Raw genomic sequence first — 16,498 nt, forward strand, 5'->3', positions numbered from 1 at the left:
CCTATACCCTTATATAACTATTGTATATTCCCTCCGGAAAGGTCATCGGTAATGTGCCTGAATTGCCATAACGTGAGCACCTTAAAGATCCAGTTGGGGAAACCTGATTGATTAATCGGTTCATTGATTGACTAATTGTGTGTTTACAGTTCCCCAGTCCGAGGTCCTGGAATGCCGATAAACTGCTCTTGATTGCCAGGCCAGAGCTCCAGAAAATCAATTTTTCCCCCTTCAATTCAGTCAAATGAGCTTCATTAGCAGTGCTCTGGCTTTTTTGCTTTGGCTTAATTATCACGGGTGTATAGATATATTTTTTTTTGTGGAAAAAAGTGGAGCAGGAGTGACAGGAGACAAGCACCTGCCATTCGAAGTGAACTTTCCTCGGTCGCAACCCGACAATTGTCGCCAATTAAACCATCAGAAACGGAGAAATACAAGTGAAATAAGGGGAGCCCGATATCAACAGATGCACTGTACGAAACATTTGCTCTTTGAAAGGAGATATACTATTTTTTAAACATGAATCACTTGCCGTCAGTATGTTTTTTAATCTTTCCTAGAATAACTTAACCAGATTAAAACGTAAATATTAATTTTCCAATGAATAACCAAAGCTGCTGAGATAAATCTAAGATGACACAATTTGAATAAAAAATTTCCAAATTAGTCACTAGATTTTTTCTTAGCGTATTCACTCCAAAGAGGAGCATTAATCAGTGGCAAGTTGCGCGAAACGAGTAGCTCATTGGGTACATATGCAAATTATTCCTGATTACCCGTCGTCGTACCTTCCGCCCAGAGTTCTTCCCTGCCCTACCCTCTCTCTATATCAATTGAGTCAGCGGCGGTATCGATTCCGACTCCAAGGTTTCCAATGAAAGTCCAAGTCGCCGCCGAAGCCGATTCATTTTTTATCAAAACACTCGACCGGCTAATGACAGGCGACAACTCAGCGAGTCCAGAGGGTCTTGTCTGGCTGTGACACGCTTCTGGTCAATGCCAGTGGGGTCTGAAATCCGAGATCCCATTCGGTAACCCCTCTTTTTTTTTGTCCCAATTACGATGGCTGTTGTGAAATTTCTGGGAAAATGTTTACAATTTGTGAGGGAACTTCTAAAATAGAGCATTTAATGGGTTGTTGGGACCTGCGACCAGTTGGCCTTGAGGAAATCGGTGCAACCAAATTAGATATGCTTCCCCAGATCTCCGCCGAAGTTCAAAGGCAGTTGCCCAAAGAGCTAAGAAGTGCTAAAAAGGGTTTCCACAGCAGCTGTTTGCAGGCCATAATTGAAGCATTTCGTAGGTAATTGGTGGCGATTTTTTATGGCCAACGCATAAATTAACACCACAGTCTGCAAGTCCGCAAGTCTGTGATCTGAAATCCGACTCTCAATCCTCCGCAGATTTGTGTAATTGCGCTCCACTTGCAAGGTCCACCAGCAAGGAACAGCCCATCCTGGGGAGATTTAATGCGAGTCCATCACCGGTTATATAGGGCTCCCATCTCCCCGGGTAGAAAACCTGCAATTTGGGTCAGGGGAGGTGTCTCTTCCCTTTTCTTTTCTTCGTTATTTTTTATATGTTAATTTTGGTCTGACCCGAAAATCTCCTTATTTTTTATTTTTGGGGTTTGGCTTTATTTTTTCCTGCCGTTTTTCTCGCTTGGCAAACGTTTTGTACCTCATTAGAGCGGCGAAAGCGCGTTTACAAGTGTTAAATTGCCCAAATTATGGGTTGTTAACAGGATATAAAAGTAAAAGTGTCGGCCAGGTGCCATCACAAAAAAGGCGAAAAAAAACTTTAAGGCGAAAAGAAGGCCGCAACTTGCACTTCAGTGTATTTCAATTTTAGGTTGCAAGCTGGTACTTAAATATTTCAAATTTATAGAGTGCTGATTGAGAAATATCGATAACACTTTTGGGCCTAAGGGCTTTTGGGTGGAGAATGAAATATTTAAAAAAGAGAACAAGGGTTTTGGAAACAAATTTAGACTTTAATAAATGATATTTGATCTCTTACCTTGTAAGCCTTCTACCAGTATCCTTAAGTTTAAAATATTACATATATAATGTACTAATTAATGAAGACTTTAAAAGTAACTTTACTTAGTTGCTCTCACTTTCTACCTGCCTTGATCAGCGATTTATAAACCGATTCCCACTCCCCTTTAAAAACCGCTGTCAATGATCTTTCAGATACCCGGGATCGTTCCGAGTTATCGTTGCCATTATCGTCTGTTGGACTCTATCTGAGTCCCATCAGCAGCTCCTGATCCGGCTCCTTGTGGCCATTTCCAGCGAGGATTCCGTGCGGTCAGATGCAAGAGTTGTGATTAATTGCCAACAGAATGTCCCAGGGAACTGGTTGCCCAGTTCGACTCCGATTTCTACCTTTACATTTCGGACCACTACCTGCTGTCGCCGGTTAATGTTGCCAACTTAATCGCGTTTTGCCAAGACTCTTGATAATGTTGTTTATGTGCAAAACGATTTGGCGGACACTGGGAGAGCTGATGCAGATCGTCTTCTTTGGATAATTAATGAGACAGACTTGTGTAATTAATAAAAAACTTTTAATTACCATGGGCAGGTCCTGTCCTTGAGCCTGCTGGCATCCTAATGAGTCGCGAAAAAATAAATATTACAGAACGCATGGCGATGTGATGGAAAAAATCCATGGTCCTGCTAGATTTTTGCGTAATTTCTCAAGGCCGAATCATGAAGATACATAAAAAGGACGAATTTCTTACGTAAGTGTCCGAAAATATGTTTTTATGAGAGGATCATAAATTTTTTTCCCCTAAGAATGGGAACGCGCTCTCGATGTTCTGATCTCGTTCCATTTTTAGCGAAACTCCGTCCGTCCGACGTCCGTTGTCCTTTTTCACGGCATGACATAATTTCGCATAATTTGCAACAATCAACTATTTTGAAAGGACCCTCGGCCCAGGACGACACTGCACGTGACAAAAAAGGAGGACAAACAAAAAAGAGAGCGACCTGACAGCGAATTTTTAGTGCGAATTCTGCAGGTCACCGCCAGGATGGTCGGTATTTTGGCTAAATTCGTGGCAGGATCTGCATATAATTTTTGCCAGGATGCAAATCGCCTGCCAGGCGACGTGTTCCCATTTTTTGTTCTAATTATTTTTTATGAGTTCAGTCCACGCGCAAAAATTGTCGCACTTCTTTGTGGCCAGCCACAGGTTCTTTCTGCCGGTTTTTGTTCTATTCATGATTTTTTATTTGACAGTAGGCCTGCTGTTCTTTTGGCCAGGTTTTCTTCTCTTTTTTGTGGTCAGACTGTAGACCCAATTTTTTGCTAATAAGTGTTGCAGTTTTTGTGGTTTTCTCTGCGGGTTTGCTCTGGTTTTTGGTTGGGTTTTTGGGATTTAGGTTAGTAAGGTAGCTGATGGTTTGTCGAGACTTGCGTTTAAAACATTTTTCAATTAGATAAAATTATTAAATTATTTACATTTTCAGTTGCTCCTTTAAACTCTCACTCCTTTTACTTTCGCTGGATACTCTCCTTTTGCCTTTTACCCTTTCGCCCTAATGATCAACTTTAACCTTTGCTAATGACAACTGGCAAGCATCTGACAACCTTGACAGATCGCCGTTTCTCGGTGACAGATGAGTAGTTATGTTTTGACCTTAAACCGAAACCCGAAACCAGCTTGCCAACCATCAGTGTCAACACTTTCCCTGTTACCCATAAATATCCTGCCGCCCTAAAGTGCCCAGAACTCGAGCTCGAATCCTTTGCTACAATTAAAATGTTAAACTGGAGTAAATATCATAAAACCCGGCAGCAGAAATTGCTCTATTTAAGGCGAAAAAGATAAGACGTCCTCAAAACATTTCCCAAAAAGTTGCCTCAAAGCAAAGCAAGACGAATTTTTAACAAAGCCAAGAAAAAACATAGAAAAACTCTGGGTCACTTGATTCTTGGAAGAAAAAATACAAGGGTTAAGGGTTAAAGGATCGTTTCTGGGCCAGAACACCCGAACTAGGTCACTAGATCGCGGGCACAAAAAACGCACAATGCCGGATCATAAAAAAGTAGAGCGTATCCCACGGTGATATTGTCCTGTTTTTTGGAAACCCTTTTTCGAAGTTTTACGATGTCCTTCTTTTTTGGGTGTCTTTTTGAAAATCTTCCCGATAATTGTAGCAAAAAATTAGTGCAAGGAATTTGGAAATTTACATAGAACTCGAGTATGACCTTTAACTTTTGATTTGGCATATTGACTGGCGGAGGGCGAGAGTTGGCGGAGTTGGAAAATGGCGGGAAATGTCAGCGAAAGGATGGCGTAGCGACTGGTTAATGGCTTTACAACTTGTTGTCTATAATTATGGTTAAAATGGGCCGTAATCCTTTGCTAAATGCAGCACACAGACCGCCCCCTGCTCGCCCAAAAATTCCGTCCGAATTCAGTTCCGAGTGAAATGAAACCAAAAGTCCTGCAGTCAGGATTGCAGGATATCGTATGGATTCCCGCGAAATCCGCGTCATGGTTAAACGCGACTAATCCTTCCAGTAAGCCCTTCGCTCCGACCTGGACCTGGTTCGGTGGGCGTATTGTTTAGTTTCGAAATCAAAATATTAGCAAACACTGACGAAAAGGGCGAAATACGGTGAAAGGGCAAATGTGCAAGGATTAAGCCGAGCCATCCTTTCGCAACCTTGAGCCAGGCACGCTCGCAATTTTATGACTTTCGCCCAACCCGCCGCCGATTCTGAATCCGAATCCTCGAATTCCTTCTCTATATTGACTTTGTCTTTGGCGAAAACATGGCTCGCGGATCCTTGGCCCGTTCACGCGACACACCATTGTCCTGCGATTCGCAGGACCCTTTCAGTCGCAGGATTGACTTTCGTTTTTTAACTCGTCCTTGCCGTGCAACAAGCCTTTGCCGATTTTTCCATTGTTGCGGTTGTCACAACTCCTTTTTTTGTGCCAGAGGGTTGCATCCTTTTGTGGTGGCGATTGTTTATCCTTTGTGGCCATCCTCCCGGGGTTCGCTGTTTTTTTCTCAATACGTTTATGGTGCATCCGCGTCCGTTTTTTAAGCCTTTTTGCTCTGCTCTCCTCTGACCCGTTCAGTTCAGTTCGGGGTCAACTCTTTAGGACTTTCTGGGCTGTAAAATCCTTTCCCAAACAATCAATTTTTTATAAATTTCCTGGAAATTTTATTTAAGGCTATTTTTTAGTCGATTTTTTGGGCTGCGATTTTTTAGAAGAGCAATTATTTTTCGCCAAATTGCAAGGGGTTAGGATGAATTTTTGGAGTTTCCTGGAAAATGTCCTCTTTCTTTAATTAGCCAAAAAGGCTTAAAAAACTAAATTCAGCCTTGGTGTTAGCTGAAAGAGATAGAAAAGGACAAAACAATGTCCTTAAGTCGAAAAGCCAAAAAGTCAAAAGTAGTTTTTTATCGGAATGAGACAAAAAGAAGCCTTTTTTAGAGGTTTCATGGAGTGAGGCATTGGGTTTTCAGAATTTATTTTAAACAGGCTTACAAAGACGATCCATAAAGGCAATACTAACCCAAAGTTAATCTGGCTTACAAGGAAAAACTCCATGGGCCATATATTTTAAGGGGTAATGTTTAAAAGACATGCAGTTTTTGGTAAACGTGATTTTTCCCACAAAACTGCAACCACAAATCATCAAACATATGGATGGGGGAGATCGTAAATTGAAAAGTTTAGCAACTCATACTGGTTAATCCGAAATTTACATCTCAGATGATTTTTGATTAGATTCATAAATTGAATTTTCAGTTCCAGCCCGGTTTCGGCATTTTCCATCACACTAACGGGGTTAATTATCGCTGCCGCATTGCTCAATAAGAAAAAATTAACATTTTCTCGATGGTGCGACTTCCTTTTGGGGGCAAACAAAGAGAAGATCAGACCCTGGTCGGACCCCATCTCCTCCACTGGCCCCCTTGGAGCAACTCCATCCCGCCTCCATCAGAGGGGCGGCTCATTACGCGGGTCGTGACTTGCCGAAATGAAAAACAAGTAAAATCCCGGGCAGGGGAGCAGAACACAAAAAAGAGTTTATTGCAACGGATGCTTGTCAGAGATGCTGATATCTGCGGATCAGGGGGGGATGCCAGGGTCTTAAGAGCGGGTCAGGGGGTGTACAAAGGCGGGCTGGTGCGGCTGGTGGGGAAGGGGCCAAATCGACGGACGGGTGGCAGCAGACGCAGCAATGTTAATCTCCATAAAATGAAAACAATGCGCCGGCGCGACGATCGCTCGCCAGTCTCAACTGTTTTGAGCTTCCAGCAAACGGCCCCCATGGTCTCCTTACACTGGCAAAAATATATTTTATTTTTATAAGGTTATAGGTTTATGTTAAAAAGACCAAGTCCTCTGATAGAAGCACAAAAAGAGGTCAAAATATTTTTACAAAATATATCATACATATTACATTATATCACACATTATTTTATTTCCATGTTATGTTTAGTTTTTATTAAATTTCTCAAATATGAATTAATTTTCTTAACATTTCTCCAAGTGCAGTTTTGGAACCTCAAGCGAGGAGCTGGCCATGCTTCGTGGAGCGCGCATTTTGCGCAATAAGTGTGCCAGACGATTCGGATTCAGATGCGGACGCTGGCTCAACGGACGGAGGGACAGACAGACCGGTTGGTCAGCATTCGCGGCGGTGTTGTCCCCCCGGCTCTGTCCCTACCCGCCACTTCCCCCGCCGCATATATAATTTATGCAGCAGCAGCGGCTCAAGGATCTGGCCTTCCTCCCTCCATGCGGCTCCCCTTCGCGGGTGCGTTTAGGTAATCGCTGGGCATGATCTTGGCAAACTCCAACGCCACCGCCGTGACAAGCTGCCCGCTGTGTGGATGCTGCTGCGGATGCTGTGCCACCACAATCTTCACCACCCTCTCTGACCCCCTGTTTCCTGAGGCAACACCACCCCAGTGGCGAGGCGAGTGTAAATTACAACTTGCCTCTTGCCTCAACGCCCCAGCGACTGGCTGTTTCTGTTGCCTTTTGCCGAAGCCTGTCGGTTTCATTCAGAAAGTTCAATAGTGCATGCAATGCCGGCCACGACTTGCCCCGCCTCCTGGGCATCCTCAGCCTCCTGTGCCCCAGCCCAACCCCCCCGGACCATAGCCTCCGTCCATTTATGATCGATGCCAGAGTCGATTTCCTTTGAGGCTGCCTTTTGTGATTGTCGTCGTTCCGTTCGGTTCGGTTGGATGATCGGATGCTCCAATGGTGCGGTTGCCAGTTGAGTTCCTTGGAGTCTCCAGTCTACTCCTCCAGCACGCGATTGCCTTGTAGAAGATTGCAACTTGCAACACGAAAGTTTGGGAATATAAAACAAGGGTGAAAGCCGAGGGTTAATCTTGAAATTATATAAAAGAGATATAATAAACTTGATGTCTAGGGCTTCAAATAAACTTACAACTCATACTAAGGCAAGCTTTATTTTAAAGTTCAATGTCTTAAGAGTATTCCACATTCGTATTGTATTTTTATAAATTTAATTTGCTTCTGATAGAGGCTCGACACCTTCCATTCCGGTGGGAGACAGCCTTTCGGAGCCTGGGATCTGGAATCTGACGATGGTGATGGTGCTTGTCTGGGTCTGGTCACGATTTGTTGAGACTCGTAAAACATTTTTAGCACCTCAACGACGATCCAGACGACTGACGACCAGGCGATCTATATACATGCAGCACATACCCCGTACAGCATATACCTCATCGATCCGATCCACGTACATGGTGGGGCTTTTGTTCTCCTGTCTCTGGCTCCCCGTTTTAATGGCATTTTTGCATTTTTTTTCTTCATCGCAGCTCTGAGATGCAGCTTCCCAGCTACCAAGCAGAACGCCCACTCAGTTGCATCGCCATGGGAACTGTTTCTTATTTTTAAGTTTGAGTGCATATCGTACCGGCACATCCTGTCATTAGGGAAATATTTATGTAGATATAGCACCGATTTGGGGAATCTGCCGAAAAGGCAGCTGCCTCCTAACGGTGAGGCCAATTAGTCGCCGCATAATTAACTCAACAACTTTGGATCAGACTGGTTTCGTTTTTGGCATTAGTTGGCGGCTGCTTTGAGCCATCTCGTTTCCTCCTGGTTTTTTTTTTGGCTAAAAGGCCAGCGATTAGGCAAAATTTATGCAGAGCGCCCTCTGGCGTTGGTGAAATGATATTCCCGGAAATTGGCAAGGATTCGTAATCGGCGGGAAGGAGGAGGTAGGGAGGGAAGAGGTGAGTCGCCGGCGGCATCGCAGGGCCTGGCCTGCCGTAAAAACTCTTTGCGAATCGGGCAGCATCGCTTCAAGCAGCCTTCAAGGCTGTGAGGGACATTAGTGGACTTTGGATGACCATAAAACCCATATACCATCGGCCAGCTAATCCGTGGAAACTCTAAACTCTATCCCAAAGAGGAACCTCTTTCGGCGCGAGTCGCAACCCTACTTTTACCCATCCCGCAACCCATCGCGTTTACCTGTCCGCCGTAAAAAGGATATGCGTTTGCGGGTCCTGACGAGTTGACGTTTGCACGCCAATCGATTTGACATTGAAGGGATAAGGATAGGGATATATGGCATGCAGCATGAAGGGATGAGGAAGATGCGGATGCGCGACTGCAAATAACCCTAAATAAAACCATAAAATCCTTCTGCATGCTGAGAACCCATCCATCCATCGATCCTCACCTTGAGTCGCCTCACCCGCGATCTAAGGACTTTTTTGGCTGGCGTGTTTTTTATTTATTTACTTTTTTTTTAGCCGAACTCGTAAATGTGAGGAGTCATTTTTTATGCAATTTGTTGTCAACAGTTTCGAGCATTTCACGGAAGTGCGTTCGTTTTTTACGCAATGCGATGTAACTTCTGCTGCCTTGTTGTTTCTTTTTTATGGAGGCGAGTTGACTTTTTTAGAGAAAAAATGATGAGCCGGCAAGAAGAGGAGTCAGGACTCGAATACCAGGAAGTGTTGACAAAAAACGGCTAACTATTTCGTCAAACTAGACAGCTAGATGTATCTCTAACTCTGTCCTACCGAAGTCTGGACGGTTCTCCTAGCCATTTCAAAGGGGTTAACTTGGCCGAAAGGCGTGCGAGATGTCCTGGTAACCCTACCTGCGCCCGCACCACGCCCATAATCCTTTTATGGCAAACAAACAAACACTGTCACGGATAGAAGGATAGAACGATGTCTATATGGCTAGGTAAAAAAAGTGTTGAAAGGGTGCAATAAAGCGGGTTGAGACCGAACGGGTAGGCCAAAAGGGTAGGAGGAAATCGAAGAGTTGGCCGTTGCACACGCGCAGTGGCATTGTTGCACGGTCGGTTTTATGGGTGTGTGGTTTTAGCCCTTTGATGGGCATGATCATCCTGTTAATAGAAAGCGTGGAAGCCCGCATATCCCAGTACCTGTACCGGCCTAATCCTTTCCAGAACTCTAGCACCGAACCCTTTTCCGACTCTACCCATGATTGCCGGCCACCGAGCGTGTCCAAAGCGATTTAATTAACGCGGTCGCAACTAAGCCACCGATTCGGGAATCTCTCTCGCTAACCAGGACATGGATTACGAATCTGTGGAAGAACCCTTTCCTTTAACCAGTGGACAGTTGTGGGCGTGGACCCTGCTAAAAGCCATCCGGCTACTGTTCCGAGGACGGGTTAGCAGTAGCTAGGGGGCGGTATCCGAAAGTGGGAGGAGGCGGAGGTGGGACTTGACTTCCAGGGAAAGGATTGCTGGGTCTTAACTTTTGGAAAAACTCCAATATTTACCAAATACCCATGCACTTGGTCCAGAGTCGAGAAGTCAAGTCGGGTTTTCGGGGTTTCAGCTGCAATTTGAGCAGCTCAGCCGGTTTAGTGGAGGAGCCTTTAGGCTCTAGGGGATTATGTGTATGGCATACACTGTATGCCTCTGCTAATTATAAAATATTTATCTTAGGAATATTAGGGATATTTTTTAAAGTTCTCCAACTCTTTCTTCTCCAGTTACCGTTAGATTCTACTGAAAAATAAATCCCTATTCAAGAAGATCCCTTTTTTCTAAAGTATTCCTTTTCCGCATCACGCAATCTCAGGCAATCTCAGAGCTTCAATGCCCCACAAAAATAAAAAAAAAACAAAGTTGTTCAGTAACCCAACCTTAAATAATATATGCGAAGAAAACAAATGAAAAAATAAAGAAATAAAAGCCAGAACGAAAACAACAGAAGTGTATTTTTGCAATGTTTTTTTACCTGTAGCTAAATTTAGAATGTCTATCGTCGGGCATTTGCTGACGTTTGCTTTCAAAAATTAAGCCTTTTGCCCGGCATGCCTCATGCCTCATCCACAACCCACCCTCCGTCGATCACCCACTAACAGGCCACCACCACCACCCCACCTTTTACTTACCCGCACCGCCCTCGGTCGGTCCACCGGCCACCTGAGAACTGAAATTCTGGGCAAAATGCGTCGTTACGCTTAATGAGTAATAAAATACTTTGCGCAATGTGGGGGAACAAATGTGCATGCCACCTCGCTCGCACCATCCGCCCTCTCGCTCGGTCGCAAACCACCCACCCACTCGCAGTTGCCAAAATATACAGCGCCATTAAGTGCAACAACAAGCCCCAAAAGGCACGTGAAAGAAATGAGAATCGCAATAAATTAAGCATAGTTTGTTCCCACCGATAAACACCATGTATTAACTTAGTTTATATATTATTTAAGTACTTATAGTGTCAAGTGTTTAGCGAAAAAGAGCTCTTATTTTTTACAGTGCAGCATTAACAGCCACACAACAGCCTTTGATGGCGCGCGTTTTTAACAGCGTTGGCGATTTTTATGGCGTTTTAATCGCGAGAGTGGCGTGCGCGGCTAGAAATTTATTTTCGCTGCGTCCATGAGCTTCTTGCTCTCCCGTTCGCACTCTCTGGGCTAAGAGTGCGGCCCCCACCGAGCCCCACCAAGTGGCCCCACACCCGCTCCATTGTTATTTTTAGTTACATGCCGGCGTTGCTCAGTTAGCGACTTAAACAGCAACAAAACGGCGCGTTTGGCGCGTGGGCGTTTCTGGTGCGGTTTTAACAGCGTCGTCGCCGTTTGGCGTTCACTGTTAGCGGAAAAAACAGCGCAACGATCGCCAGCAATCACCGCCAGGGGGTTGGAATCTGGGGGATATCTGGCGCTGTCTAATTTTAGCCGCAATTAGCAATGCGCACATATCTCAGTGCTTTCGACGGCCCATCTCAGTGTCTGTATGAGTGTATACCTTTTTGCCACACGGTTTATTTTAGAAGCGCTGCATGTGATCGGAAGCAGCAACAACAATGGGGCAGCCGCAAATTGGGCGTTCAGCGCACAAGCAACTCGCATCTGTATCTGTGTATCTGCAAGATACCTATGTACATCCACACCTTTGGCTGTTTTTGGCCAGCGAGCATGATGTAAAGCGCCGCCAACGTTTTCCGATCTCTCTCTGTGTATTTTTCTTGTGACTTGTTTTGTATTTTTCCCCCTCGTAGATATTTCATTTTTTTTCGTTGCAATTAAATTGGCATGCACAAGTGCCGACATCGCCACCGCCACCGCCACCACCGCCACTGCCACCACCGCCGCCGACTGCTGACCGCGGGCGGGCCGCCTTTTGATCGGCTGCCAAATTGTAATTGGAACGCGAAGGTGTTGTCGCCGTCCACGACTGCCGCCCGCCTGCCTGTAAGTATAGAAATTGTTGTTTTTGTTTGATTTACGGAGCATGTGTTCTCGACATGGCAGCAACCTTCCCCAGGCCACCACAAAACGCACACTAGACCAGACAGCCCTCAAAAATGTCCGAAATTCCCCAAATTTTTGCTGTTTGTTAGGCACACACTACGAAGTATCTCAGTCTCCACTAACCCACTGAACCCTAATCGAATATTAAGGGCGTGTTTGGTGGAAGAACCTCAGTAATTACCGGCAACCTTCGATAGATCGTTACTAGAGGCACTCGACAAAAAAACGTGTGAGTTCGCCGGTGCACGTAGAAGCCATCAAACTGAATCTAGCGTTGGACGGAGCACGTGTGATCCACGGCAGCCTTGTTCCAACGATTTTCATTTTCATTTCATTTCATTTCGCTTCGCTGCGATCGATCAAGAGCCGAGGGGCGACCTTCACTTAATTGCCGCACCACACGATCCAGTGTGGATCAGTGACTGCCAGGCCAGTAGGTTGTCGGTGGTTGTCCAGTGGTGGGGGATGCGTCACAACACCACCCCATCACCCAATCATCCGCCACCCAGCCACCCATCCCATCCCACCCACTTCCGCCTGGCGTGCGCACAACCTTGTGATCTTGTTTACTGTTTAGCGACCCCAGTACCGCAGATAAAAAAAAAAACACAACAACAGAAATAAAGCGAACCTGTCGCACTGGGGTGGTGGCGTCATACCGCTCTGACTACGCTAATGTATCTGTATCTGTATCTTGGCACTTGTATCTGTATCCCTGCTATGTCTGCTATCGCCTCGTCGGCTATTTTCACCTTCTTTGGCCGCATGAATCAGCACAACTAGCTGGCGCAGCCCAGCCTCACCAGCTCCCGAGCAGCAGCAGCAGCAGCAGCAGCAGCTTCAGCCGTAGTTCCAGCTTGTGAATCCCTCGGTTCGGCGATCGACCACCAATCGGGGGTTTCGCAGTGTGATTTCCGAAAAGGAAGAGGCCGAGGGGGCGTATGAGTAATGCGGCGCAGGCGGGTAGGTACCCCGCACACAGGTAGCTGCTGCCACCGCTACCTACCTAGCCACACAGATACAGATACGAAAGGTATCTGATAGTGTGCTGGTATGGTCGTGTGGCTCGCGCTCGCGTCTCGCAGCGGCGAATAGCTGCCGAACCTGTCGATCAAAATTCAGTCGTCCGCCGAGAGCCCAGCGATAAAGAAGTACCGCTCCGCTCCTCAAAAGATACATTAGCTCACAGATACACAAACACACTCCCAAATACACGATCGTTACGTCGTTCTGCCTTCGTGAACAGCTCGTTCGGCACTTTTAATCGGCCTGCAAACAGAACCTGCCGCTCATTCGACTGCCGTAACTCGTAGCGTTCGGTTCTACTCGCTCCGGAAGAATCCGACATATAGTATATATTGAATATATATCGCAGACAAGTCCAGCTAAAATTTACGTGCTTCTCTGCCTCGCTGCGCGAAAGTGAAAACCAACAGTTGTGAAAACTCCAAACGGAACAGAAATACAAATCTAAAGAACAGTGAACTGTTTCTAAAGAGCAGCAGCAAAGTCTATTTTGCTGCCAAGTGATCCAACAAACTGTGCCTCAAACTCAACAAAAAATATCTAACCGAAATGGTTACCGGCGTCACCGCTTCCAACATGACCGCCAACGTACTCGGCACCGCTGTGGTGCCCGCCCAGCTTAAGGAAACGCCACTCAAAAGTGACCGTCGGGTAAGTGTCTTCTCCACCTCCTCCCAAAAAAAAAACCGAAAAACTAGATTCCCTAAAACAGAGACCCACTTGGATTAAAATAAAAGCTGAGAATTCCCTTAATTGAGAATCGCTTACACCCACTTGGAGTCGATTTAGCGACACCCACTGGCCAAATGCATTTCCTTTTTGGCCACAACGCGCACACTTCTCCCACATGCGTCCGGAGCACTCGACTCTTGGCTCTGATTCGAATTCGGTTTCGGATTTGGACTCGGATCCAGAGTCAGACAGACCATAATGAGCAGCTGCCGTCGGCGCGCCAACACAAAGCGACTGTGTCTTGCCGCGTTGGTGGCATTTACTATATGGTTACTACACATCCATTCATGAGAGCTTGCCACCCAAAATTGGCCGACGCTGCTGCCCACCAGCTCCAATATTTCTCGGCGCGTGTCTCGCGTGGTTGCTGCAATTTTTTGCTGCCTCTTTTTTGGGTGACTTCATCCGCCAAAAACAAAATAAATAAGAGACTTGTATTAGCCAGCCTAATTTGGTCAGTTTTTGCGACATCGCATCTTTGAGTTTCCCGCTTTGACCTTGCCGCCGCCGCATACCTGTCGGTGGGGCAGCGGCGATCGGATTTATTTATAGAGCGGTGCTCTGTAATTTATAACCGCCAAACTATTTTTATCAGTGGCTCGCCAGAGTGGCGCTATTAATAGAGCACGCGCCGTGCGACTAAATTTGGCCGCCAGCCAGTCAACCCGTTCCACCCTCGGCCCCCTCGGCTAGCCCCTCTCCTATCCTATCTAGTACTTGTGTGAGACCCATGCAGCTTCCTCTATTTTTGGGTCGCTGCATGAGGTCAAATTAGCCAAGCGAAACCTGTGACTAATTGCGGCTCTTTTCTTTCCATTTCTTGCAGTCGAACAAGCCCATTATGGAGAAACGCCGACGCGCCCGCATCAACAATTGCCTCAACGAGCTCAAGACTCTCATCTTGGATGCCACCAAAAAAGACGTAAGTATCTTGAGAATATCAAGAAATATATAAAGAGTTCAAGCCTCAAGATGTCTAACTTTTAGACTCTAAACTCAACTTATTCCTTACTAACTTAAGTATTCTTTCCTCTCTACTTTTAGCCGGCTCGCCACTCGAAATTGGAAAAGGCCGACATCCTGGAGAAGACAGTGAAGCATCTGCAGGAACTGCAGCGTCAGCAGGCTGCCATGCAACAGGCTGCCGATCCCAAGATTGTCAACAAATTCAAGGCCGGCTTCGCCGACTGCGTCAACGAGGTCTCCCGCTTCCCCGGCATCGAGCCAGCCCAGCGCCGTCGGCTGTTGCAGCACCTGAGCAACTGCATCAACGGCGTCAAGGCTGAGCTGCACCACCAGCAGCGCCAGCAGCAACAGCAGTCCATTCACGCCCAGATGCTGCCCTCGCCGCCCAGCTCCCCGGAGCAGGATTCCCAGCAACAACACCAGCAGCAGCAACAGCAGGCTGGCTACCTCTTCGGACAGATCCAGCAGACAGCCGGAGGCTACTTCTTACCCAACGGCATGCAGGTGATCCCCACCAAGCTGCCCAACGGAAGCATCGCCCTGGTGCTGCCCCAGAGTCTGCCCCAGCAGCAGCAACAGCAGGCCCAGCAATTGCTGCAGCAGCAGCAGCAACACCACCAGCAACAGCAGCAGCTGGCAGCAGCAGCGGCGGCGGCAGCGGCAGCAGCCATGGTGTCCATCCCCCAGCGCACCGCCAGCACCGGATCCGCCAGCTCGCACTCCTCCACCGGATACGAGTCGGCGCCGGGCAGCAGCAGCAGCTGCAGCTACGCCCCACCCAGCCCGGCCAACTCCAGCTACGAGCCGATGGACATCAAGCCGTCGGTGATCCAGCGCGTGGTGCCGATGGACCAGCAGCCATTGTCCTTGGTGATCAAGAAGCAGATCAAGGAGGAGGAGCAGCCCTGGCGGCCGTGGTAGATCGGGTAGTCGGTCGGCGTCCGCTCGAATCTCCCGCTTACAAGACTGATGGGACACACTCTCATAGACACGCATCCTTACACCCGTACACTTAAAGAAAAACTAGGCAGAAACTAAACAAAGGCGCAGGCGTTGTGCGCATGCGCAGCCATTTCACCTCATTTCACATCATCCTGCAAATGTGGCTTCGAAGTGCTACCATGCTAAGAAATCGGTTGAGAACCTCCCAGGGTTCCACATCTATTCCCAGGAATAATCCCTGCGAGGTCAGGACCTCATCTCACACACACACACTCTCACACATAAGCACACACGTTGTTATAAATTATTTATTATTATTATGTAATTGATTTGAGAAACGGTATTCTATCGGAAGATGATCACCAAGCTACCTCAGTCCAAGTTTTTGGTGTTGAATTGCCTCATGTATCCATGTATTACTTTATATTCTGAAAAATAACAGCAAATCAGCAAAAGTCTTCCACAAAATCAAAAACCACAAAAGAGCTGAGCAACTTTTTATGAAAAAGATAAAATCGTCTTAACCTACAACTCTTAAAACTAGAATTAGTATGTCTCCATCTAAATATAGGTTTTTTGTACACCCACTAGCTTGGTAAGCCGCTTAGGATTTTCGCCCCGCTCTTAGGTCTTAAGTCTAAAGTCTAATCAAAGAAAAATTATATTTATATGAAAACAAACAACTACTCGTAAGGCCACGTGATATAGTGAACATAATGAGCTCTAAGAAAACAAAACATGAATTTGATATAAACAAAAACAGAAAAAAACAAAAAAGAATCAGAAAAGAAAAAAACAAACAAACAACACACTAAAAAGAAATAAATTTTAAAAATTCTACTAAAAATCAAATACGCAAAAAGGTCTTGTTCTTTGGGTTTGTGGGGGTTGGTGGGGTGTCGTGAAAGTCGATCCCCTTGGGTCTTATCAGAATGTTACGCCAATTCTAAGTCCAAATGGAGGAAATTCCAGAGGTGGTGACTGTTCTGCTACAAAAATATTGCGATTTAAGGGGCTCGATTGCGGTTGCGACCGGAACGGATATAGACA

At 46.2% G+C, this 16,498-nt stretch overlaps 1 protein-coding gene across 1 annotated transcript; it reads left to right on the top strand.

The window, feature by feature from the left end:
* Positions 1-12,888: 12,888 nt before the first annotated feature.
* LOC6506978 (protein hairy) lies at positions 12,889-16,283 on the top strand. Its single transcript, XM_001956852.4, has 3 exons — positions 12,889-13,459; positions 14,367-14,462; positions 14,585-16,283. The coding sequence occupies exons 1-3, from the start codon at positions 13,358-13,360 to the stop codon at positions 15,425-15,427; spliced, it is 1,041 nt and encodes a 346-aa protein (XP_001956888.1). The 5' UTR covers positions 12,889-13,357; the 3' UTR covers positions 15,428-16,283.
* Positions 16,284-16,498: the final 215 nt, after the last annotated feature.

The sequence above is a fragment of the Drosophila ananassae genome, chromosome 2R (genome assembly GCF_017639315.1).
Source record: "Drosophila ananassae strain 14024-0371.13 chromosome 2R, ASM1763931v2, whole genome shotgun sequence".
Lineage (NCBI taxonomy): Eukaryota > Metazoa > Arthropoda > Insecta > Diptera > Drosophilidae > Drosophila > Drosophila ananassae.

Excerpts from the sequence above, each read along its gene's own strand:
- LOC6506978 (XM_001956852.4), top strand. The coding sequence starts at position 13,358 with ATGGTTACCGGCGTCACCGCTTCCAACATGACCGCCAACGTACTCGGC. Across the intron at positions 13,460-14,366 it reads CACTCAAAAGTGACCGTCGG|TCGAACAAGCCCATTATGGA; the intron begins GTAAGTGTCTTC and ends CATTTCTTGCAG. Across the intron at positions 14,463-14,584 it reads TGGATGCCACCAAAAAAGAC|CCGGCTCGCCACTCGAAATT; the intron begins GTAAGTATCTTG and ends CTCTACTTTTAG.